The sequence below is a fragment of the Hypanus sabinus genome, chromosome 6, assembly GCF_030144855.1.
Source record: "Hypanus sabinus isolate sHypSab1 chromosome 6, sHypSab1.hap1, whole genome shotgun sequence".
Lineage (NCBI taxonomy): Eukaryota > Metazoa > Chordata > Chondrichthyes > Myliobatiformes > Dasyatidae > Hypanus > Hypanus sabinus.
This window is the reverse complement of record NC_082711.1, coordinates 135,644,748-135,671,524: the sequence shown is the minus strand read 5'-3', so window position 1 is coordinate 135,671,524 and position 26,777 is coordinate 135,644,748. Positions and strand designations below refer to the sequence as shown.

The window sequence follows — 26,777 nt, the reverse complement described above, 5'->3', positions numbered from 1 at the left end:
CAGGCAAGGTTTTCCCTTGAGGAAACCATGCTATTTTATCATGTACCTCCAAGTACTCCGAGAACTTACCCTTAATTCTGGTTCATTACACAACACTCAATTCAGAATAGTTGATCCTCTTGTGGGCTGAACCACAAGCTGCTCTAAAATGCCATCTCGCAGCCACCCTAGAAACTCCCCCTCCTGTGATCAGTGCCAACCTGATTTTCCCAATCTACCTGCAAACTGAAATCCCCCATGACTATTGTAACATTGTCCTTCTGGTAGGCATTTTCTATCTCCCATTGTAATTTGTAGGCCACATCCTTACAACTGTTAGGGGGTCTGTATAGAATCCCATCAGTGTCTTGTTAACCTTGCAGCTCCTTAGCTCTATCTGTAATGATTCAACAGCTTCTGACCCTATGTCACCTCTTTCTACTGATTGATTTCATTTTTTACCAACAGAGCAATGCCATCCCTTTTGCCTTTCTGTCTATGCTTTCAATACAATGTGCATCTTTGAACATTAAGCCCCCAGCTATAATCTTTCAATCATGATTCAGTGATGCCTACAATATTATACCTGCCGATCTGCAAATGTGCTGCAAGTTCACTTACCTGATTCCTTATACTTCACACATTCAGATACAACACCTTCAGTCCTGCATTCACTCTCATCATGCTTAACCTTTTGATTTCTAACTCTGTCTGAGCTCTTACCAACATCTGTCTCCACAACTTCTCCACCAACTCTGGTTCTGGCACTCTGGTTCCCATCCCCCTGCAACTCCAGTTTAAACCCCACCATGCAGTATTAACAAACCTTTTTGCTAGGATATTAGTCCCCCTCCAGTTCAGGTGCAAACCATCCCTTCTGAACACGTTCCAACTTCACTGGAAGACAGCCCAATGATCCAAAAATCTTATGCCCTCCCTCCTTAGCCACATATTAAACTATATAATCTTCCCCGATCTAGCCTCACTAGCACGTGGCATAGGTAGCAATCCTGAGATCACAATCCTGAAGGATCTGCCCTTTAACTTAGCAACTAATTCCCTCAACTCCCGATGCAGAACCTCATCTCTTGTCCTACCCATGTATTTGGTACCCACATAGACCACGATTTCTGTCTGTATACCCTTCCACTTAAGAATGCTGAGGATTCAATCAAGATATCCTGGATCCTGGTTCCTGGGAGACAAAGTAGCTTCCAGGAATCTTGTTCTTGCCCTCAGAACCTCCTGTTTGTTCCCTTAACTCTTTTTCCCTCATCCCTTCTGAGTCACAGTGGCAAACCTAGTGCCGGAGATCTGATCATTGTGTCTTTCCTCTGTTAGGTCATGCCGCACTCCCCCACCCCCTCCCAACAGTGATATATTGGTTGGTGGGGGCCTATATGACCTATCTCTCACTCTTTCAGGCTCCCAAATGATCTGGAGTTCATCCAGTTCCAGTTCCAACTCCTTAACACAGATCGTCAGGAGCTGCAGCTGGATACACTTCTCACAGTTGTAGTGGTCAGGGATTCCGGAGGTCTCCCTGCCTTCCCATGTCCTGCATTCATCATACCTGCAATTTTTTGTTGCATTATGGTTCACTCAGCTCACCAGCCTGTTTCTGTCTATTGATGTGTATCACTCTCCTCCACATAGCTGTGACACCTGCTGTTGTGGAAATTGTGCTTTGTACTCCCAATACAACACACACAAAATGTTGGAGGAACGCAGCAGGTCAGGTGGCATGGAAAAGAGTGAATAGAGGACAGTTTGGGCCAAGATCCTTCATCAGGACGCAGCCAAAAACATCAACTATTTATTCTTTTCCATTGCTGCTGCCTGACCTGTGAGTCCCTCTGGCATTTTGTGTGTGTTGTGTAGGACTTCCAGCATCTGCAGATTTTCTTGTCTCTGTACACCCAAGTCGAGTTAAGATGACATGGCCTGGTAAAGATCCCTTTGGAACAGTGGTTATACTTAGCGGCTCTACAGAATTTCAACAAGTATGGAGAACACCCCTTGAGATGGCCATATTAGCAGTGGACAGTGAACCACAGAATATTAGAGGCTGCACTGTTATGTGCGTAAATGGGAAATTTCATGGATTTAAACAAGTATACCTGCAGAGGAATGGAATGGGAAGAGGGTGAGGCAAACCATCTTCTTTATACTTAGGGTTACTCACAGTTGGAAATAGGATTCAGCACCCACATCTTCAATTGCCATGGTTAGCTTGATTATGCCACCATTAAGGTGCTGGCCCAGTAGGCAACATCAGTGATATCATGTAGTCGGGAGCTCAAAGAATGGTACACAAGCAAGGGATGAGCTACAGCCTATTGAGAGGAAACATCCAGCTCATGTCCTTTCCATTCTCCATGGTTCTATTAATTGTGGTGCTGAGTGGTCTAGTAGAAGGGAATCTATTCCAATTTCAGGACCTTACACTAAGTTCCAATGGAGGTATTGACTTGAATGCTTGACACGTTGTGTGATGATGGTTATAGGGATTGCCGAGTGACATTGTTATGCTGATAGAAGGGTAAATAACAGCAATAACCATCAGTTACCCATTTGATCATGGTTAATGGTCATGGAGTAGAATTAGGGACTGCAGGAGATAACTCAGTTTTAAAGTGGAGTAAAGGGGTAAATAGAGGAGAGAATAATGAGGTTTGTAATAAACACTGAAAATGGTGAAGATGCAAGATATAGACAAAGGGTTCCCAACCTGGGGTCCACTGAGTTTGTTGAATGCCCACAAAATGGCTTTTTCAAGCAGTTTGTCATTGATCCTACGAGAGGATCAGCCATATTGGATTGGGTGTTATGTAATGAACTGGAGGTGATTAGGGAGCTTAAGTTCAAGAACCCTTATGAGGCAGTGATCACAATATGGTTGAGTTCAACTTGAAATTTGATAGGGAGAAAGTAAAGTGTGATGTATTTCAGTGGAGTAAAGGATATTACAGTGGCATGAAAGGGATTGGTCAAAGTAAATTGGAAGGGGATGCTGGCAGAGATGAGAACAGAGCAGCAATGGTGTGAGTTTCAGGGAAAAATGAGGAAGGTGCAGGACAGATGTGATCGAAAAATGATGAAATACTCAATAGTACAGCTGTGGCTGACAAAGGAAGTCGAAGCTAATGTAAAAACAAAAGTGAGGTCATACAACAAAGCAAAAATTAACCAGAAGCCAGGGAAGCTTTTAAAAATCTATACAGCGCAACTAAAATAACCTTTAGGAGGGAAAAGATGAAATATGAAAGCAAGTTAGCAAACAGTATCAAAGTGGATAGTAAAAGCTTTTTCAAGTATGTAAAAAGTAAAAGAGAGATGAGAGTGGATACTGGACCACTAGAGAATGAGGCCGGAGGAATAATAATAATAAATAATAGAGACAAGGGACAAGGAGATGGCAGATGAACTAAGTGAGTATTTTGCACCAGTCTTTACTATGAAAGACACTAGGAGAGTGCCAGATGTTGAAGGGTGTGAGGGAAGAGAAGTGGGTGCAGTTACTATTACAAGGGAGAAGGTGCTCCAAAAGCAGAAAGACCTAAGGATACATAAATCACTCTAGGGTTCTGAATGAGGTAGCAGTAGAGATTGTGAAGGCATTACTAATGATCTTTCAAAAATCATTGTACATTGGCATGGTGTCACAAGACTGGAAAACTGCAAATATCACTCCACTCTTTAAGAAAGAAGGAGGGCAGCAGAAAGGAAATTATAGACTAGCCAACCTGACCTCAGTGGTTGGAAAGATGTTGGAGCCAATTGTTATGGATGAGGTTATGGAGTGCTTGGTTCCTCAGCACAAGGTAAGTCAAAGTCAGCACGGTTTCCTTAAGGGAAAATCTTGCCTGATGAACCTGTTGGAATTCTTTGAGGAGATTAGATGTAGGATAGATAAAGGGGATACAGTGGATGTTGTGTATTTGGACTTTCAGAAGGCCTTTGACAAGGTGCCACACATGAGGCTGCTTGCCAAGTTAAGAGCCCATGACATTACAGGAAAGTTACTGGCATAGTTAGAGCATTGGCTGATTGGTAGGATGCAGTGTGTGGAAATAAAATGATCCTTTTCTGGTTGGCTGCCAGTTACTAGTGGTGTTTTTCAGGAATCAGTTTTGGGGGCCACTTCTTTTTATGCTGTGTATTAATTACTGCGCTAAGCAGTATTGCACCCATATTGGACTCAGTACTTTTATATTTCTATGCTGTAGCACTTACTTCTTATACACGGTTATTTTGTAAATACACTATTCTTTGCATTTCTGGTTAGATGCTAACTGCATTTCATTGGCTTTGTATCTCAGCACAACGACAATAAAGTTGAATCTAATCTAATCTAGTCGATTATTTAGATGATGGAATAGATGGCTTTGTTGCCAACTTTGCAGATGATACAACGATTGGTGGAGTGTCAGGTAGAGTAGAGGAAACAGGCAGGCTGCAGAAGGACTTAGACAGATTAGGAGAATGGCAAAAAGGTGGCAAATGAAATACAATGTTGGAAAATCCATGAACATGCACTTTGGTAGTAGAAATAAATATGCAGATTATTTTCCAGATGGGGAGAAAATCCAGAAATCTGAGAAGCAAAGGGATTTGGGAGTCCTTCTGCAGAACACCCTAAACTTGCAGGTAGAGTTGGTGGTGAGGAAGGCAAATGCAATGTTAGCATTCACTTCAAGAGGTCTAGAATACAAGAGCAGGGATGTGCTGCCAGATTTTATAAGGCACTGGTGAGGCCTCACCCTGAGTATTGTGAACAGTTTTGGCCAAGTGCTCCAATTTCTGCTCCTATGTCTTAGGGTCTTATGGACCCTTCAGTTAATCATAGGGGTCCATGGCATATAAAAAGTTGGGAACCCCTGACAGAGACAGAGATAACAGATAACAAAGAAATAAAGAGGGGAAGGTCAGAAAGGAGGTACAAATGAAAGCAATAAAATCATTATCTGAGGTTATGGATGCCACAAACACTGGACATCTGAAATAACATACAAAATAGGAGCCAGTCATTATCTGAAATTGTTGACTTCTCTGCTGAGCCCAGAGGGTCTGTTTCTGATTGAAAGTTCTTTATCTGAAGTATTAACTATATCTCTTTCCTCAGACATTCCAAACCCGGACAAATATTTCCAGGATTTCTGTTTTTATTTCAGATTTAAAGCATTGTAAGTGTTACACTATTGTATGGCTTTTAACATTAGTTCTCCCTATTCAGGAACCTTTCCTATTGATTAGAAAACTGCATCAATCTGTTATTTAAGACAGGTGGGAACAGGAAAGCAGGGAATTATAAACCAATTATCTGAACAAACAGGCCCTTCAGCCCATCTAGTGTGCACCAACCATCAAACACCCATTTACACTGATTCTGCATTAATCCTATTTTTTTTAAACTCTCGTACACTCTCACCAACTCCCCCCAGATTCTATCCACCACCTACACACTAGGGGCAATTTACAGCAGCCAATTAACCTACTGACCCATGTGACTGGCATGCGGGAAATAACTGGAGCTCCTAGAGAAGGAAAACCACATGGTTACAGGGAGAACTTGCAAACTCCACACAGGCAGCATTGAAGTTTAGGACTGAACCTGAGTCTCAGGTGCTGCAAGGCAGTGAGTCTTATGTCAAAGGTTGCTATGGATATGGACTGCTGGAACACAAAACAATATAGTCCTTCATAACAGCACATAGCTAAAACTAAAAGCTGGATACACAAAATGCTGGAGGAACTCAGCAGTCAGGCAGCATTGATGTCGATAGTTGGCATTTCAGATCAAGACTCTTCTTCAGGATGGAGAAGGAAGGTGGTAGATGACAGAATAAAAGGCAGGGAGAGGGGATAGAGAATAGCTGGAAAATGATAGATAAAGCCAGATGTGTGGGCGTGGTCAAGGGCTGGAGAAGAAGGAATCTGATAGGAGAGGAGAGTGGACTATCACAGGGAGGAAAGGAGGAAGGAGGACCTAGGGGGAAGTAAAATTAAAGTTCACTGAGCCCAAGTCTTAACTATCAACTTGTTGAGTAAATTACAGAGTGAAAAGACCCTCAAGCATCAAGGCATGACCAATAGCTCTGACTATTCACTATTTATAAATGACTTGGTTGAAGAACTTTTCCAGGTTGCTGAATGGTATCTAGGGTGGCAATGGAATGCAAGTAATTTAATGGAGACACAAGAGACTGCAGATGTTGGAATCTGGAGCAACAAAGTATCCTGATGTGTAATTTCGACTCAAAATGTCATTAATTCTCCCCCCCCCCCACAGATTCTCCCTGATCTGCTGAGATCCTCCAGCAGATTATTTGTTGTGTGTAATATGTTGCATTTATCTTTAAAGAGATATCAACACCTTTGCAAGCAAATGTTGTGTGCCAGAAGACCCTAGTCTGGGAAGGGCCCAATTTCTCTGACCTGTGCTAGTCTTCAGCCACATTGACTTGGTTCACTCAGTGACTGGTGTTTAACAAAAGCTGCAGAGAAAACCACTCTCTGCAACCCAATCTGGATACACCTGAAGTTCGGGTACAAAAGACGGAGGCGTATTCTCTTCCAAAAGGGCAGTTGATGCTACAACCACTGTTCTTTTTACACTGGAGATTAGTCCATGTTCAGTGCTGTGGAGGAGAGTATTTGTGGGGTGAGGTAGATAGGATAGTGATCTAACTGTTGTGTCAGAGATCCAATGTACGCTAGAGGACCTTGACTTTACATTTATTCAACTGCACACTCAAGGACTGAAAAACTTTTTCTCTTCAGATAATGTCAATTGGAGTGTTGAAAATGACCAATTAAATAATATAGTTGTGACTTTCCCTGGCCACCATCTGGAATCAGGAATCCATCTGTACAACCATAATAATGAGTTCAAATGGGGAGTCCAGGTATATTATTTTGCTCTTCAGTAACTTATTTCTCAAGGATAGTTCACACTGCCCATCATTGGAATAGTAATAGTAATCATATGAAATGCAAGGGGCAGGGCTTCAGGTTCTTGGATCATTGGGATCACTTCTGGGGGAGGTATGACTTGTTCAAAAGTGACAGGTTGCACCTGAACCCAAAGGGGACCAATATTCTCGAGGCAGGTTTGTTAGAGCTGTTGGGGAGGGGGGTCCGAACTGGAGTGAAGGGACTCAGGACAAGATGGATGGTAATAAAGCAAAGATAGCATGCAGTCAGACTGTCAGGAAGGGTTGGCAGATGGTAGAACAAAATTGCAGCCAGCAAGGTGAGTATCAGTGCATTAGGAATGCAGAATCATAAAGGGTAGCAAATACAGCACTCAGACTGTTATATCTCAAAGCATTGAGTAGAAGAAATAAGGTGGGCGATCTTGTTGCACTATTACAGAATGTCAGGTATGATGTGGTGGCAATCACTGAATCACGGCTGAAGGATGGTTGTAGTTGGGAGCTGAATGTCCAAGGTTACACGTTATATCAGAGGCATAGGAAAGTAGGCAGAGGGGGTGGTGTGGCTCAAATCAGTAGAGAGATGTGACATACAATCAGAAGATGTTGAATCCTTGTAGGTAGAGTTAAGAAACAGCAAGGGTAAAAGACCCTGACGGTAGTTATATACAGGCCTCCCAACAGCAGCTGGGATGTGGACCATAGATTACAACAAGAAATAGGAAAGGTGTGTCAAAAGGGCAATGTTATGATAGTCATAGCAGATTTCAACATACAGGATGATTGGGAAAATTAGGTTGGTAATGAAGCTCAAGAGAGTGAGTTTTTTGAATGGCTACGAGATGGATTTTTAGAGGAGTTTGTCATTGAGCCTACTGGGGGATCAGCTATATTGGATTGGGTGTTATGCAATGAACCAGAAACAATTAGGGAGCTGAAGGTAAAAGAACCATTAGGAACTAATGATCACAATATATTGAGCTCAACTTGAAATTTGATAGGGAGAAAGTAAAGTCTCACATAGCAGTATTTCAGTGGAGTAAGGGAAATTACAGTGGTATGAGAGAGGAGCTGGTCAAAGTTGTAAGGAGATGCTGGCAGGGATGACAGCAGAGTAGCAATGATGTGAGTTTCTGGAAAAATGAGGCAGGCACAGGACAGATGTATTCCAAAAGTGAAGGAACATTCTAATGGCAAAATAAAGTGGCTGACAAGGGAAGTCTAAGCTAATGTAAAAACAGAGAGAGCATATAACAAAACAAAAAATAGTGGGAAGATAGAAGATTGGGAAGCTTTTGAAAACCTACAGAGAGCAACTAAAAGAATCATTAGGAGGGAAAAGACGAAATATGAAAGCAAGCTGGCAAATAATATCAAAGTGGATAGTAGAAGCTTTTTCAAGAATGTAAAAAATAAAAGAGAAGTGAGAGTGGATATAGGACCATTAGAAAATGAGGCTGGAGAAATAATAACAGGGGACAAGGAGATGGCAGATGAACTAAATGAGTATTTTGCACCAGTCTTCACTGTGGAAGACACTAGCAGTGTGCCAGATGTTGAAGGGAAGAGAAGTGGGTGCAGTTACTATTACAAGGGAGAAGGTGCTCCAAAATCTGAAAGACCTAAGGGTACATAAGTCACCCAGATTAGATGAACTGCACCCTAGGGTTCTAAAGAGATATTGTAGTGGCAGAGATTGTGGAGGCGTTAGTAATGAGCTTTCAAAAATCATTTGACTCTGGGACAGTGCCAGAGGAATGGAAAATTGCATATGTCACTCCACTCTTTAAGAAAGGAGGAAGGCAGCAGAAAAGAAATTATAGACTAGTTAGCCTGACCTAAGTGGTTAGGAAGATGTTGGAGTCATGGAGTACTTGGTGACACAGGTTACGATAAGATAAAGTCAGCATTGTTTCTTTAAGGGAAAATCCTGCCTGACAAACCTGTGGGAATTCTTTGAGGAGATTATAAGTAGGATAGATAAAGGGGATACAGTGGATGTTGTAAATTTAGACTTTCAGAAGGCCTTTGACAAGGTGCCACAAATGAGGCAGCTTACCAAGTTAAGAGCCCATGGTATTACAGGAAAGTTACTATCATGGTGAGGGCATTGGCTGATTGGTGGGAGGCAGTGAGTGGGAATAAATGGATCCTTTTCTGGTTGGCTGCCAGTTGACTAGTGGTGTGCTGCAGTGGTCAGTGTTAGGACTACTTCTTTTCATGCTGTATATAAATGATTTAGATGATGGAATAGATGGCTTTATTGCCAAGTTTGCAGATGTTACAAAGATTGGTGGAGGGGCAGGGAGTGTTGAGGAAACAGGTAGGATGCAAAAGGACTTAGACAGATTAGGAGAATGGGCAAGAGAGTGGCAAATGAAATACAATCTTGGAAAATGTATGGTCATGTAATTTGGTAGTAGAAATAAATGTGCAGACTATTTTTTAAATGGGAGGAAAATCCAAATCTCAGATGGAAAGTGACTTGGACGTCCATATGCAGAACACCCTGAAGGTTAACTTGCAGGTTGAGTCAGAGGTGAGGAAGGCAAAAGCCATGTTAGCATTCATTTCAAGAGGTCTAGAATAAAAGAGCCAGATGTGATGCTGATGCTTTATAAGGCACTGGTGAGGCCTCACCTTGAATATTGTGGACAGATTTGGGGTCCTCACCTAAGAAAAGATGTACGGTACTGGCATTGGAGGGGGTCTAGAGGAGGTTCACAAGCATGATTCCAGGAATGCAGGAATGAAAGGGTTATCATATGAGGAATGTTTGATGGCCCTGGGTCTGTACTCGCTGGAATTTAGAAGGAAGCGGGGGGGGGGGGGGGGGGGGTGGACCTCACTGAAACATTTTGAATGTTGAAAGTCTAGACAGAGTAGATGTGGAAAGGATGTTTCCCATGGTGGGGGAGTCTAGGACAAGAGGGCATAGCCTCAGGATAGAGGAGCATCCATTTCTTTAGCCAGAGGGAGGTGAATTTGTGGAATTAGTTACCACAGGCATCTGTAGAGGCCAGGACATTGGGTGTATTTAAGGCAGATATTGATAGGTTCATGATTGGACACAGCAGCAAAGGTTATGGGAAGAAGGCTGCGGAGTGCGGCTGAAGAGGGGGAAGAGGATCAGCCATGATTGAATGGTGGAGTAGACTCAATGGTTCAAATGGCCTAATTCTGCTCCTATGTCTTGTGGAAATTAAAGATAGTTGTTCTGTGCTGGTCAAGACAGATATAAGTATGATATTCCTAGTCGCTAGCACCAGGCCCACAGGTCACTGTCCTTCAAGTGCAAATTCAAATGTCTTCTGTCTCTAACACTCTTTCAAACAGTGAGTCCCAAACCTCACCACTCTCAAGGTGAAAAGCTTTCTCCCTCATCTCACCTTTAGTCTGTTTGTCCATTATTTTAACCCCCTCCCCCATTTTGATTTCTCTACTAATTATTTACTCTACCTCTAGAAATAATTTTATGTGCTTCAATAATGTCTCCAACATCCTCTGTTCCAAGTAAAGCATCTTGATTAAAGATCTGAAATAAGTAGAATTGTTTACATGACATTTGAACTTCAAACTCTTGAGCATCAATATCTCAGATGATTTGTGCACACCCAGCACATAGATGCAGTCATGAAGAATGCTTTGCAGCATTTCTACTTTCTGACAAAGTAAGACGTCAGAAGACGCCAGTCCTGATGAAGAGTCTCGACCCGAAACGTTGACTGCTCCTTTCAACGGATGCTGCCCGACCTGCAGAGTTCATTCAGCTTTTTTGTACGTCTTGATTTGACCACAGCATCTGCAGTGTACTTTGTGTTTTCTACTTTCTTAAAAGCTTAAGATTTGGCACGTCAGCTTCTACAGATGCACCACTGAAAGTGCATCTGCTCTCATGATAAGCACTTTCATTCCAGAACAAAGGGGATGTGCTCCTTCTTCAAGGAAAGGCTTCCCTTCCTCCACCACCAATGCTACCCTCAACTGCATCTCTTCCATTTCATGTAAGTCTGCCCTTACCTCATCATCTCACTACCCCACCAGGGACAGAGTTCCTCTGGTACTCACCTATCACCTCACCAGCCTCTGCATCCAACACATAATTCTCTGTACCTTCCACCATCTCCAGCAGGATCACACCACCAAGCACATCATTCCCCCACTCCACTTTTTGCTTTCCACAAGGATTGCTCCCTACGCAACTCCCTTACTCACTCGTCCCTCCCCACAGGTCTCCCTCGTGCCACACCTGCCCCTTTATCTCCTCCCTCACTACCATTCAGAGCCCCAAACAGTCCTTCCCAGTGAGGCAATGCTTCACTTATGAGTCTGTTGAGGTCATCTACTGTATCCAGTGCTCCTGGTGTGGCCTCAACATCAATGAGACCTGATACTGACCGGGAGACCGCATTGCCAAGCACCTATGCTCTGTCCACCAGAAAAAGTGGGGTCTCCCATCAGCCACCCATTTTAATTCCACTACCCATTCCAATTGCAACATGTTAGTCATGGATTCCTCGACTGTCACGATGAGGCCACACTGAGGTTGGAGGAGCAACACTGCATATTCCATCTGGGTAGTCTCCAACCTGATGGCATGAACATGGATTTCTCAGCCTTTTGGTAATGCCCCTCCACTCCTTCACCATTCTCCATCCCCTTCTCTCACCTTATCTCTTTACCTGCCCATTTCCTCCTTCTGGTGCCCCGCCCCTTTTACTTCCATGTCCTTCTGTCTTCTATCAGAATTCCCCTTTCTTCTGCCTGTATTTTCTTCACCAATCAACTTCTCAGCTCTTTACTTCACCCCTCCTGGTTTCACCTATCATCTTGTGGCTCCTCCTCCCCTCCCCCCAGTTTTTTACTCTGACCCCTCATCTTTTTCTCCAGTCCTGATAAAGGGTCTGGGCCCAAAATGTCATTGTACACTTCTCCATAGATGCTGGTGCCTTGCCTGCCAAGTTCTTCCTGCATTTTGTGTGTGTTGCTTGGACTTCCGGCATCTGCAGATTTTCTCATTTGTGATTGAAAGTATCCTGACTGGTCTTAACCTGACTGGGTGGAATCTTACTACGTGAGAAATATGTGGCACATTTCCCCACAAAATAGACCATCATAGGTGAAGCTCTTTGGGATATGATCTGGCACTGTGTAAATTATAATTTCTTTGCATTCAGTTCTTTCAATCCATTAATATTGGTTTTGATACTGAGTGCATGTAAAAAAAACCACGCACAATAAGACATTAAGTAGATCCCTGAACTCACACTTTATACTCTGGAGAATAATCTTGGTGACCCAAATTGAGTATGAATATGAAACTCTTCATAGTCGACAAAGAGAGCAAGAACACTTCAAGGGAAGCCAGATTTTAATAGACACATACGCATATATCAACTTTGACTAAATCTGGTAACATTCAAAGAAGCAATTTATTTATCAATCTTTCAGAAATCAGATTAATATGAGTCACAAGAGTTGGTTAACAGTGGAATATTAAATTTGGAAAATGATATTTTACACATCAGAACAGTAGACAAGTAATACAATATTTGGAATGCATTGAGGACGGAATGAAGCATCTTAAGATACCAGTTTTTCAGGGATGGAAGTGAGGGGCAGGGTCTGCGTATCCTTCAGTTATCCAGTGTAGAAACCCAACTAACTTAGCAATGGCTTTCATTCTGTCAGAATAATAATCAGCCATTGAAAACCACGGGTCAAAAATAAAGTTGTATACAATGACCTCTCAGCTGAATTCCAATTCTGCCATTATTAACAAGTCTAAAATGCAGTAATCTTGAGCTGTTCAGTGTTCCTGTTAGGAGACCTGCAGGAAACTTTCCTTAAATCTTGGGGGAACAATGGCTTCACAATAATTCTTTAGGTGTGTACCAGCATGGCCAGAGAGAGTCTTCTTGTATTCTCTTTATAACTTAATGTGAAACTGAAGAACTTGTAATCAACTTATTCCTTCCCAGGAAACACTGACAAAATAAACTATTGAAGAAATCACTTTGAAAATGGGGTTCACACTGTCTCAGACTGCAGTTTATGTATTTGTATATATAAAGCAGCAGCACATCGGCAATAGATAAAAACTCAGCATAGAACCAGCTGCAACTGTCCGATCACGCAACACAAAATGCTTTGATTCACCATTAAATAAGGATGTTCCTAGAACTGGTTTACCATTTACTAAATTAAATATTTTAGTCATGTAAAGGTCAGAGCTGTTTAGAGGCCAGTTTTCCTTCCTGACGATATTAGTGAACCTGAGAAGTTCCTACAATAATCCCCTGGCTTAATATTTTTAAGTTAATGCCAGCTTTTAGTTTCTGGGTTTTTTCACTGAATTAAATTCAGAATCTCAAAATTATGATGGTGTCTGAGCTCCCATGCTTCTCATATTTACAGGATACAAATTTACTGGATTATAACCACTGGTTTGTTTTTGAAAATCCCATTAGTTCTGCCAGAACAACAGTTTGGGTATCTACAACAAAATATTTGTTCATTATTACGAGGTTGAAACCTTAACATACAAAAGACTTCTTAAAAAAAAATCACCAGTTCAATTCCTCTCTTTCCTGAATATACTGCATGTAGCTGAGTTTTGTTCCTTAGCAAAGCATAGTTTCTGTTCTCTAGATGAGACTTGACAGTGAGTGAGCGCTAAGACTGTTTGGCTGCAGAAGACACATTGACCATCGTCTCAAACCACAGCATTTTATGCATGTGACTGGCAAAAGCCATCTAGCTATGATTTATAGTGGCAACCTTGGCTATAGCTCACTACTCCAGCCCAGAAGAGTTGATGATGATTATGGAATTACCTATTAGTACCTGGATGAGACCAGCTACGCCAGCACAATGAGAATCCACATTTTATTCTGACTGTATCTTTCTCTGTCTTGCTACAGCAGGAGGTTAGTCCACTGGAGATCAGAGGCCCTTGACACATTGAAGTTAAACCTTCCAATGTACCACTAGAAAGTAACAAGCACCTTTGAGAAAACCAAGACTGCAGACGCTGGAAATCTGAAGCAAAACAGAAAACACTGAGCATCTCTGAGAACAAAGCAATAAGTCTCAGCTCCCACTTCATGACAGTGTTCCATATGATGCCATTAGAAATACTTGATAATTATACACTGGAGAACTGAATCAATCAAGTTACAGGGACACAAAAAATAAAACAGAAGGTTCAAAAATCTTGTGAAATATTTCTTCACAGTAAAAGATAAAATGCTCTAAGATGTGAATCTGTGTTGTTCTCCATTACATAGATTCCTTGTTATTGAATTAATTGCTTGGTACATGCTTGCACTACCAATACTGCGATAATCATGCACTACAGGTGACTGAGAGAAATTACAACCAGATTGTGCACAACCATCATATTACAAAAACCTTTGAAACTGTCAACATTATGGACATGTAAAGACATTTCCCATGTTTTAAGGTTAAAGGTGTTGTAGAAGGTTAGTTGGCTGAAAAAGAATACATTCATTGAAGTTAACTCTGGTCCTCAGTTTTACTGTTCAGTTAACCACAGAAGACAGATGTTAATGCATCTAGCCCACTGATGAGAGTAAAATAAAGACACTGATGAAACATTCAGTCACACCAATACAACTAAACACTTAACTACCATTCTTCCTGAATTGTCAGCAAGACACTTTGCACAGTTCAGTCTACTTTATTCACGTTCCAGTGTGAACATAAAATGAATTATACCTAATGAATAACAATTATTATAATAAAGAAAACACAGATGGCAAGGACGAATTAATCAATGCATCACCACCAAAATACAGCGAAGAGCATCTTAGCGAGATTTTGCATATGATATTATTTTGTCAAACGTTTATTGAAAATTTTGCTGAATCTATAAAGAAATCTCCATGAAAATTGCAACAAACACATCCATAAAAATTAAGCATTTTCTAAGGGAACAATGCAGATACAATGTAGGATGCTGTTGACAATAAATGTTACTGCAAATAAGACCAAGTGAGCAAGTCCTCAAGTTTCAGCATTATACTGCTGGGCAAGTTTCAGGAGAAGTTAGGCATTAGTTGGTTTCAGTGGTAAACATGAGATTCAGACAAATAAAAGGCTCTAACCATTTTAAATTAATGTGAATGACTCACACTGAAAGTTAGCATTTCTTCTTGGGAATGTATGTATAAAATCCTTCAAGAACCAGAAGGACTTTTGCATCAAATAAGAAAGAATCTTAGAAAGGACAGTTTTGTACAGGCTTGATTGAGTAAGTACCACATGGTTAAGAAAACAAATTCTCTTGTGGGGTAAGTGACTCTAGGGGGTTTAAATATTTCAAGTTGCAGTACTTATCCCTTGACATGCCCAGTGCTTTAAAGAAACACCCAACATTTTGGCCATCCTATATATTTGACACATTCCATGAAGATTAGCACAGATGCTACCTAGCCCAATTATACATCAGGTCTAAATCAATTAATAAAACACAACAAACTTGGCACAGAACAAATATATCTGTTGGAATAATATCACTTTGAGATAGTGGTCTGAACAGTGGTTTTGTTTTGAGAAAGCAACAGAAGAACACAAACCGCCGCACTGAAAGTGACTATAGTTGACATCTTCTATTGAATGCATACAATTATAAGTTTCACCATTTCATCAGTGCATTTCCATTAAAAAACACCAAATGTAGATTTTGTTTATGATCCATTTCTAGTACACACTGCTAGTGATATTTGTTGCAAGGAGTGCATTAAGATGGGTACTTTCAGTACGATTGGGGAGCTAGTTCCAATCTTCAGTTCTTCAGAAGAGTATCATAGACCTGGTAGACGTACTGTGATACCTCTGGTGCTCTGCACTTTAATGACAGCTGCGAGGGAAGAAAGAAACGAAAATTAATAAGAGAATAAACCAGACACCATGAGCAACATTCAGTAAAGTCTTTAGGGCCCTGTTCAGCTAGACAGACACATTTTGTTCATGCAGACATTACAATCACAGAAAGCATAAAATCTGTAAAACCTGCCTTAGGAGGTTGGTAGAAAGATTCGATCAGAATTTGGTGTAGTAGCAGCCTTTAGGTGAATTAAAAATTTCAAAATAAACACATAGCACAAGCTGAGAAAACAGATGTCAGCAGTATTTGTACGTGGACCACTGTGGTTCTATGATCAGAATCAGATTTAACATCACTGGCATTTGTTGTCTTTGTGGCAGCGGTATAATGCAGTACATAATAATGGAGAAGGAAAACTGTGAATTACAGTGAAGAGTTACATGGAAAAATAGTAGTCAGGTAGTGTTCAAGGGTTCAGTCTCCATTCAGAAATTGGATAGCAGAAGGGAAGAAACGGTTCCTGAATCGTTGAGAGTGTGCCTCCTTCCTGATGGTAGCAACGAGAAGAGGGCATGCCTTGGATGATGGGGGTTCTTAATGATAGATTCCACTATTTTGAGGCAACACCCCTTAAAGATATCCTGGATTCTACAGAGGCTAGTGCCCATGATGAAGCTGACTAATTTTACAACTCACTGCAGCTTATTTCGATTCTGTGCAGTAGCCCCCCCATTCCCCGTTTTTGACAGCGAAGCAGCCCATTAGAATGCTCTGCATGGTATATCTGTTTAATGCTGTCTTAGAAAGGTCAATTCATTGTTTAGTATATAGGCTCTAAAAATACTTCAGCAGATAGTAAGGTTCTTCCAGGGCTCTTAAAAAAGGGATTTATAGCATGTTTGATGATGTTTTAAAATAAAGACTGGAAAATCACAGTACCAGAATAGATTCCAGGATAATTATCTGGCAGCTTGGAAGATGTGTAGGTGCAAGCATAAATACATTCAGAAATATGTCAGCAAAACATAATGAACAACTTTTGTAGGAATGTCCTGTTCTTGCCTTAACATTCTTTGAGAATATGGAATATGGATATGATCCTAAGGTTGGGATCAAGACAACGAGATAAACATAGGTCTTCAAATTCACTGAACTTGTTGGGAAGATCACCTAGAAATGAATGACTTGTGCTGGGTGATGTGTGGCACTGACAATGGAATGCCAATGTTGCACAAAGATGATTGGTTATATGCGTGCAACCAGTATTGCCATTTATTGACTATATATGCCATCATGTTGTACATATTTACTACCTTCCTTATTAACATGTTGGATATAATCTTTGCTTTTTTTTGTTAATACAGTGGAGTCTGGTTAATTAGGCCAGCAGTTAATTGGGACAGCCACTTATTTGGGACATTATGCCGCTTAATTGGGGCAGGGGACTGTTGTTAAATAAGTGCACGTGTAGGTATCAGTCACTACACTATGCTTAGAGCAGATTTTAAATAGTGCACATGCTTGTGTTTAAAAAGCAATGATTTTTGTTACTGATAGATCCTGAGAAATATAGAGCAGGCCAAATCAGAATTATTTTGCTCACTGCAGCTTCAAGCTTTCAGACTTGGAGATGTCAGAAAAGGCAAGGAGTGAAAATGAAATGATTTTACTACTTCAGCAAGTTAAGAACTAGGAAGAATGAAAAGGTATTCAGTCATTCAGGTATTCAGAAGAATTCAGTCACTTTGAATGTTACAATGAAAATGAAGATTTGGAGGGTGTAATCAATAGCATTGTTTGAAGGCAATCTATCATCTGCACTAGGGTCTGTTCTGATCTTGTTCACTTTACAATCAACCAAAAGAACACGGCAGTGTACTGGATGAATAACTATTTGGAATTTATTCAGTTTTATAGTACTGTATTAGTATTGATAGTATTCTAATTTGTCCTGTATTTTATTTAAATATATAATTTGTTATTCAGTGGAACAGTACTTTGCCTTTCTTTTTATATCTTTTTAACTATTTCCATAAAACTTCAGTTAATTGAGGCAGTTGCTTTACTGGGCCAAAATATTAAGGTCCCAATGTGTCCAAGTGAACCGGAATCCACTGTATATCGAACACAATTATTTCAATTTATTGATTGCTCTCTTTATACAAAATATATTTACTGATTAAGTATGATCGAAATATGAGACTTAACTCTTCTTTATTGAGTGAACCAGTTCATCAGTTAATGAAGGTGAATGAGCAAGTGCAACAGGCAGTGAAGAGGGCAAATGGAATGTTGGCCTTTATTACAAGGGGAATTGAGTACAAGAGCAAGGATGTCCTTTTGCATTTGTACAGGGCCCTGGTGAGACCACACCTGGAATATTGTGTAGTTTTGGTCTCCAGGTTTAAGGAAGGACATTCTGGCAATTGAGGAAGTGCAGCGTAGATTCACTAGGTTGATTCCTGGGATGGCAGGGCTGTCTTACGCAGAGAGATTGGAGAGATTGGGCTTGTACACGCTGGAATTGAGGAGATTGAGAGGGGATTTGATTGAAACGTTTAAGATAATTAAAGGATTTGATAGGATTGAGGCAGGAAATATGTTCCAGATGTTGGGAGAGTCCAGTACCAGAGGGCATGGATTGAGAATAAGAGGTCAGTTATTTAAAACAGAGTTGAGGAAGAGCTTCTTCTCCCAGAGAGTTGTGGAGGTTGGAATGCACTGCCTCAGAAGACGGTGGAGGCCATTCTCTGGATGCTTTCAAGAAGGAGCTAGATAGATATCTGATGGATAGGGGAATCAAGGGATATGGGGACAAGGCAGGGACTGGGTATTGATAGTGAATGATCAGCCATGATCTCAGAATGGCGGTGCAGACTCGAGGGGCTGAATGGTCTACTTCTGCACCTATTGTCTATTGTCTATTGAATCATTCCTTCCAGCATTATCAGGTTCCAGGTAACCAAGATAAAGGTCTCTCAAAGCCAGAACCCTGTGCATCCACCAAACCATTTCACCCCCTCCACCATCAGAATAAAGATCTCCTGCAGCATTCTAACAGTATTAACATGCTCACTAAAACATTTAATAGCTTACCAGGAAATGATTAGATAATAAACTACTTTTATCAAAACTGACAGACAGAATTAGGCTTTGAAATCACTTGGTGCAGCTGTGTAAACAAAGTCCTTCTCTGTAGAACAGTGCACAGCAGGAAGCCACCAATACAAGTGGTTTGGAAACTGATTAGCATACTCACACAGACAAGAATAGATTAATCAATGTGCACCATAGGGAATTGTTCAAAATAGTTTGAGCTAGGAGCTGGAACTGACCTTGTGACATGAAGATTGCAAATCAGTAGGTAACTAGAACAGAATTTAATATATTCCAAATGAAAACAATGATAGTGAACCAGGGTTACTAATTAAATGCTTAATTGAAGAATGAGGTTAAAAGAGCACCTTAAAAGCAGAAATCAATGCATCAGGGCTTAGGCAGTTAAAATCAAATTCATAAATAGATGAGCAGTGAGCAACAGTGAGATGGAGGTCAGAACTGGAAGAGGCAAAGAAAGCTACCAAACAGGAGAGGTTAGAAAACAAGACTAAGAATTACACATGTATTACATTGCTGGATTGGGAGACAGCATATCAGGAGTGCAGAACTGATGAGCAAAAGGGAGTTGTTGGAGGTAAAGAACAGCAGAGAGTTTTTGCACTGCTAAGGTCTGCAGAAGGTATAACATAGAAGACTGGTCAAGAGAGCAGTGGAATGATCAAATCTAGGGTTAACGAAGCCCTAAGATGTCAGTGGCTAATGAATGGAGGCTGGGACAGTAGTTTTGGAAAGGTGTGAATATGAACTCTGAGCACAGCTTGTATAAACTTGTTAATTTGAACAGTTCATAAATACTATTTCCCTCTATCTGAAATAGGTAAGTATGATTCAATCTCCAGTGTAAAATCATATTAGGCAAATACGCTCTGTCAAAATCCAGCTGTTACCTTGCAGGCTGTTGAAAACTGTCCATCAATCATTTTTCTTCTGAAACTCCAGCTGAGCTCCCTGATCAGTTATAAAATCTCTCTACATAAATCAGGTCTTTCACTGGGTTTTCTGACCTTCAGAGGCAGTAGAGTTATAGACGGGGCTGGTGATACTACCACCTGAACAGTATGTGTACCAGAAGGCAGGCTCAGCAAGTGCAGTGAGATTTGATGTAAGAATCATTCCTCACATCAGGCAGATTCCGGATGCTGTCACTCCTACTTTTTCGTCAGGCAAATCAGATGTCTGACACTTTTTTTGGAAAGAAGTGGTTTTTACCTACCAGGGTACAGGAATTCAGTTTGCCTAATAGGGCTGCTTCTAACCAGCTGGATAATGCAACGTGTTCATATTCCATTATGACATAGGATATAGGAGGATGCCAATTGGCCAACAAGACCTATGCTAGCTCTCAGAGAAATCCTACTATCCACTATTTATTACCTCTCCTACCACCCACCTATAACTTAAGAGTTGGCAAGTAGCATAACTCCAAGACATCTTTGGGGATGTGGAAGAAACTGTGAGAAGCTCACACAAGCCGTTTGTTCCTTAAAACCTACACATAGTATCATTACACTGCCTGCGGTCTTCAACTATAGAATACAAAAGCTTAAAAGTGCATACTACTGGGCTCAAAGACATTTCCATACAACTGTTGAGACTACGGAATGCTCCCCTAGAACAGTAAGATGGAACTTTGACCACACAATTGCAAATTATTCTCTGCCCGAATTGCACATTTGCTGTAACAGTTTATTGTTTGTTGTTATTATTATCTCTGTACTATCTCAACATTATTGTAATGAGATGATCTGGACGGATGGTATACAAAACCCAAGTTTTACACTATAGCTTGGTACATGTGACAATAATAAACCAATTTACTATTTTTTTACTCAGGAGAGCATGCCTTCTCATCCATAGCACATTACACAATCTCTGGCCCCTGAGATTTTTCTTATTGGGGCTTCACTCTCCCAAAGTACCTGGGCAAAATCAAGAACCTGGTAGGTTTGAGATTCCACTGGCCACTCAACTTTCTTTTACATCTCAGAATCAGGTTTAATATCATCAGCATATGTTGTAGAATTTGTGGTCTTTGCATAATAACAGAAAAGACATGAATTACAGTAATAAGTAGCTCAAAAATAGAAATAAAATAGTAGGGAGGTGGCGTTCAGGGGTTCAATGTCTGTTCAGAGATCAGATGGCAGTGGGGAAGCAGCTGTTCCTGAATTGTGGAATGTGTACCTTTAGACTTCCTTACCTCCTTCCTGATGGTAGCAATGAGAACTTATAATATTCCAAGCTAGTGACCCAAATATAAAAAATGCTTTTAATTTGTACAAAATGGACACAGCACAAGCTCTATATTTAACTAAACTTGTCAGCCACCATCTTGTGAACTGCCTGCAGACTCTGGTAACAATGAGAGGATTCCTGATTGCTCAGATTTGCATTTTTCAGAGATTCAATAACCACTTGAAGTCTGCAACAGTTCCCTGACTCCAAGTTATCATCTGAAATCAACAGCAATAGATAAATAACAAAAACCCTATTTGCTGTCAAAAATATGTTGTCTCAACAAAGAATGAAATGGGGGACTGGTCAGCACCAATCTTGTCACCGCCTTTTCCAAAGAAGTATGGGTAGAATATAGGATGAGGATGATAAATGGGCGTTGTTCGTGGCCAGCAGCACTTGTTGAAACTTCAGGAGGCAGAAGGGTTGTTGGAAAATGGGTAGAGTTGATGACAAATGAAGATTGATAAAATATCTCCTCTACATTCTCTTATTCACAAACACAAACCATTTTATTACATTCCAAAATATTTTAGAAGGCTCTTCATATTGTGTTACTCTGTAGAACGGCATTGATGATGTTGTTGGGAATTCCTACAGGATTAGATGCTGTTGTGTTTAAATCTGCACTATTTACACCCAGAAGGGGAAATCTTGGTCTGTTTCCATGAGAAGCAGCTGCATGCTTCAAAGCAAACTCCATTTCCTGGCACTCAGAATCAACATTTTATTGGTGCTTTTCTGGGTCAATACATTTAATTTTAGTTAAATGCCATTGGCAGGGTTGGACATATTAGGTAGAAGCTAACTCTCAGTGGCAGATCTTGTAAACTGACAGAACCCAGGTTTAAGAGAAGTAATTTAGTTTGAAGCTGTTACAATGGTGATAGCGTTATGGTTAAAAATGTGGAGAAACTAAAGCAAAATTATGTCAATATTGGATTTGATTAGGTGGGGGGTTGAATCTATTTGCATTGTTTTAGAGCATAAATGAATTTATAAAATTTCAAAGCAATGATGAGATTATGTTTGGATATATGCTGCTATTACTGAGATTAAAAATGAGTCTCAGGAAATTATGATGTCAAATACAAAATCATACAGTTCACAGCATTTTAAAGGAGGAAATCATTGCTACTGTTTGATAGGAATCTACACTGACACTAGGTTATAAATAAACTCTAGTGTTTGTATCTTTAAAAACGTGACTAAAATATCAACATGTTACGGTAAGACTAAAATAAAACAGAGTTCGCTTGAGTCGTCTTCAGAAGCGATTCACAAATTTATTTAACATAGACCCGGATCTAACTAAAAACACCTTGAGGCATATTCCTACACTGAATTAATGTTGTGAATCCACTTTTAGTTTCAAGCTAAATGGTTACATAAATGATCTGCGCATCTTTGCAGGGTGATATAAAAGACAATAAGATCCTAAGATAAAAGAGCAGAATTGGGCTATTCAGCACATTAAATATGCTCCATCGTTTGACACTGTTGTTGAAGCTATAAAAAAGCTATCAACAACAATCTTGTTATTCAAAATATGGGTGATTTATTTTCCATTTCAACCCCAGTCTCCTGCCTTCTCCCTGTAACCTTTTATGCCCCTACTAATCACGAACGCTCACTTTAAATATACCCAATGACTTCGCCTCAACAGTGTCTGTGGCAATAAATTCCACAGATTCACCCCCCTCTGGCTAAAGAAATTCTTTCTCACCTCTGTTCTAAAGGGACATCCTTTTGTCTATGCCCTCTGGTGCTGGAATTTCCCACTACTAGAAACATCCTCTCCATACCCACAGTATCTAGGAGTTTCAATATCTGGTAAGGTTCAATAAGATTCTTCATCATTCTTCAAAACTCTAACAAGTACAGGCCCACAGCTGTCAAACACTCCTCACACATTCACCCTTTCATTCCCAGGATCATTCTCATAAGCCTCCTCTGGGCCCTCTGCAATGTCAGCACCTTCTTTTTTGGATACAGTGCTCAAAACTGTTCATAATATTCCAAATGATGTCCAACAAATGCCTTGTACAACCTCAGCATTATATCCTTGCTTTTATATTCTAGTCTTCTTGAAATAAATGCGAACATTACATTTGCCTTCATTATTGACACACCCTGCAAATTAACCTTGAGGGAATCCTGCACTAGGACTCCCAAGTCCCTTGATACTTCTCATTTCTGAATTTGTTTCCTGACCAGTGGAAACAGCACAACCACCCAACGTGCAGCCACTTGGCCCAGCATATTCCTCATTCTACACTTCTAATCAAGCCAGAGGATCAATTAGAAATATTGAAGGGCAGCCACTTAGGTAGCAATTGTTACCCCAAGAATACCAGTGATGACCACCTTCAGAAAGAGATTCATTAACATCCCAGAGGTCACCTCTTACCAGAAACTCAGTGGCATAAACACTGTGGGTATGAAAACAGGTCAAAATCTGAGTATCCTGGAATGAATGACTGACCCTCTAATATCCCAAAAACTTCTCTTCAACTACATGACAAGAGAATGATGGGTGGCAGAACTTTGCGGGCCAGAGGACCTGTACTGTGCTCTAGTGTTCTACATTCGGTTAGGCTTTCTTCACCAATCAGGCTTGTTTGAAGAAATCTTTCCCCAATTATCATCAGTGTATCACCTGCAGCAGCAATGGTTCCAATATATTCGACCACTACTAGATTACGGTTATGAATGCCTACCGTTCCATGCCTAGGTTGCATTTTGGGATATCGGCTATCCTCCTACCTGTATACACAGACGCTAAAAAGCAAGGCTGCAGAGATAAGGACAACAAAGATGTGGTTGTGGGAGGCAGAAAAGTGCCTATCGATTGCTTCAAGTCGATAGGCTAGGCCAAATTCAAGGATTAGTCATAGGATCTGAACAAATACACCACGGATGCCATGGACTTTATAAAAACAGTTGTAGATGAGTGTGATCTGACAAGATCATTCAGAAGTCCTGTGAACTATGAGATCTCCAATCTGCTGAGGGCCAGATCAGAAGTATTCAGCTCTGGTGACCAAGTCAAATACAAGAAGTCCAGGTATGATCTCTGGAAAGCCATCTCACATGCAAAGTGGCAAATCTGGACCAAACTTGAATCAATGAAGGATGCACGACAGCTGTGGCAGGACTTAAATTCTATCACTCCTACAAAGTGAAACCAAGCGACATAGGTGACAATAAGGCTTTGGTCCCAGGTGAGCTCAATGCTTTTATGCTGATTTTGACTGTCAAAACATGGAGGAACCTTCATGAGCTCCCTTAGCCCCCAAAGACCCTGTGATTTCAGTCTCTGAAGCCAACCCACGGAAAGCATCTGGCCCAGACGGGTAGCTGGCCAAGTACTAAAGACCTGTGCTGATCAACTAGCTGGAGTATTCACTAATATCTTTAACTTCTAGCTTCGGCAGTCTGAGGTACTCATCTGCTTCAAGCAGGCTTCAATTATACCAATGTCTAAGAACGTGGTGATGAAACGTATCAACTCCTGCCTGAGAAGTGACTTGGATTAGGTCCAACTTGTCTATGATCACAATAAGTCAACAGCAGATGCCACTTAATTGGCTCTTCACTCAATCCTGTAATATCTGGGCAGTGAAGATGCATCCATCAGGATGCTCATCAATGACTACAGCTTGGTATTCAGTATTATTATCCCCTCAAAATGAATCAATGAGCTTCAAAACCTTTGGCCTCAGTATCCCCTTGTGCAACAGGACCCTCGTTTCCCAAACTTGCAGAGCTCAGTTAGTTCCGATTGGCAAAATCATCTCCTCCACCATCTCCATCAGCAAAGGTCCAAAGCCTAAGTTTGTTGATGAGACCACTGACATTAGCTGAATCAAAGGTGGTGACAAATCAGCATACAGGAGGGAGATTGAAAATCTGGCTGATCAGTGCCACAGCAACTTTTCACTCAATGTCAGCAAGACCAAGGAACCATTATTGACAGAGGCGGAGGAAAACGGAGGTCCATGAGCCAGTCCTCACTAGGATAAAGAAAGTCAGCAACTATAAATTCCATCGGTGTTATCATTTCAAAGGGCCTTTTCTGGGTCCATCACATAAGTGGCATTGTGAAGATGGCACAGCCCCACCTCTACTTCCTTAGAAGTTTGTGAAGATTTGATAAACTTCCATAGATATGTAGTAGATACTGATACATAGTATATTGACTGGTTGCATCATGGCCTGGTATGGAAAAACCAATGCCCTTCAATAGAAAAACCCATATAAAGTAGGATACGGCCCACTCTATCACAGGTAAAGCTCTCCCCACCACAGAACACATCTACATTTGCTGATGCAGGAAAGCAGAATCCATCATCAATGACCACCAGCATCCAAGCCATGCTCTCTTCTCTCTGTTGCCATTAAGGAGGTGGTACAGGAGGCTCAGGACCTGCACCACCAGATTTAGGAACAGTTATTACCCTCAACCATCAGCCTCCTGAACCAGAGGGGATAACTTCTCTCGCCCCATCACTTTATGGACTCACTTTCAAGGACTCTTTAACGTTCTTGATAATTGTTGCTTGCTTGCTTGTTTGTTTGTTTGTTTGTTTGTTTGTCTGTTTATTTATTTATTTATTTATTTATTAATTATTTTTGTATTTGCACAGCTTGTTGTGTCTTGCACATTGGTTGTTAACCCATCCTGTTGAGTGTGGTCTTTCATTGATTCCAATGTGCTTTTTGTATTTACTGTGAATGCCTGTAAGAAAATATATCTCAGTGGTGTATATGATAACATATATGTACTTAGATAATACACTTACTTTGAACTTTATATTCACAGTTTACTTGAATTTGCACTGCTCCAACAGTAATAAAGTTTGACAACATGAGAAAAATAAGCAGGAGCTGGCCATTTACCCTCGTGCCTTCTTTACCACTCAACAACATAATAGCTGGTCTTTCACTTTAATGTCAATTTCCCAAATTAGTCTCTTTGACTGGCATTTCATTACCCGAAATGTTTAGTCCCTCCAACATCAATACACAATGATGCACCAACAACAAAATGCACTGCAGTTATCTATGCTTCTCCAACAGCACTTCCCTCTGTCATGACAGAGAACAGTTCAGCAGTCACACAGGAACCCCCATTACCTGCACATCCCCTCCACAGACATTGGTGAATAAACTTCCACACCTCAGTCCAAATACATTGTTGTGCAACCGGACTTCTTAACTAACAGACCTCAAATAGTCCAGATGTACAACTGCTCCTCCTTCCCCAACATTTTCAACATGGATGCTCCCCAGGGCCGTGTGCTAAGCCCATTGCTCTACCCTCTGCTCACACATGACTGCATGTCTATGTGCCTGAGTAATCACATCGTCAACTTCATCCATGACATTATAGTGCTGGTGCTCATCACCAACAACGACAGGACAAACTAAGGAGAGGAAGTAGAAGAGCTTGATGCCTAGTGTCAGGCAAGTAACCTCTTCCTCAATGTCAACAAGACAAAGGGGATGGTTATTAAATTCAGGAGAACTTGCACCCCTCCCACCCACTCGCTTACATCAACGGCACAGCAGTGCGAGCAGTTTCAAACTCCTGAGAGTTCACATCTCCCACCAACTCTCATGGTCTAAGAACACATTACACATAACCAGAA

The 26,777-nt window shown here is 40.9% G+C and overlaps 1 protein-coding gene across 1 annotated transcript in view; it reads right to left on the bottom strand.

Moving 5' to 3' along the window:
• Nucleotides 1–12,330: 12,330 nt before the first annotated feature.
• Nucleotides 12,331–26,777, bottom strand: part of ap2b1 (adaptor related protein complex 2 subunit beta 1) — a 284,654-nt gene continuing 270,207 nt past the window's right edge. The window contains exon 22 of the mRNA XM_059972980.1: nt 12,331–15,801. Within this exon, the coding sequence (XP_059828963.1) occupies nt 15,727–15,801 (75 nt within the window). The 3' untranslated portion in view covers nt 12,331–15,726. The remainder of the gene's footprint in view (nt 15,802–26,777) is intronic.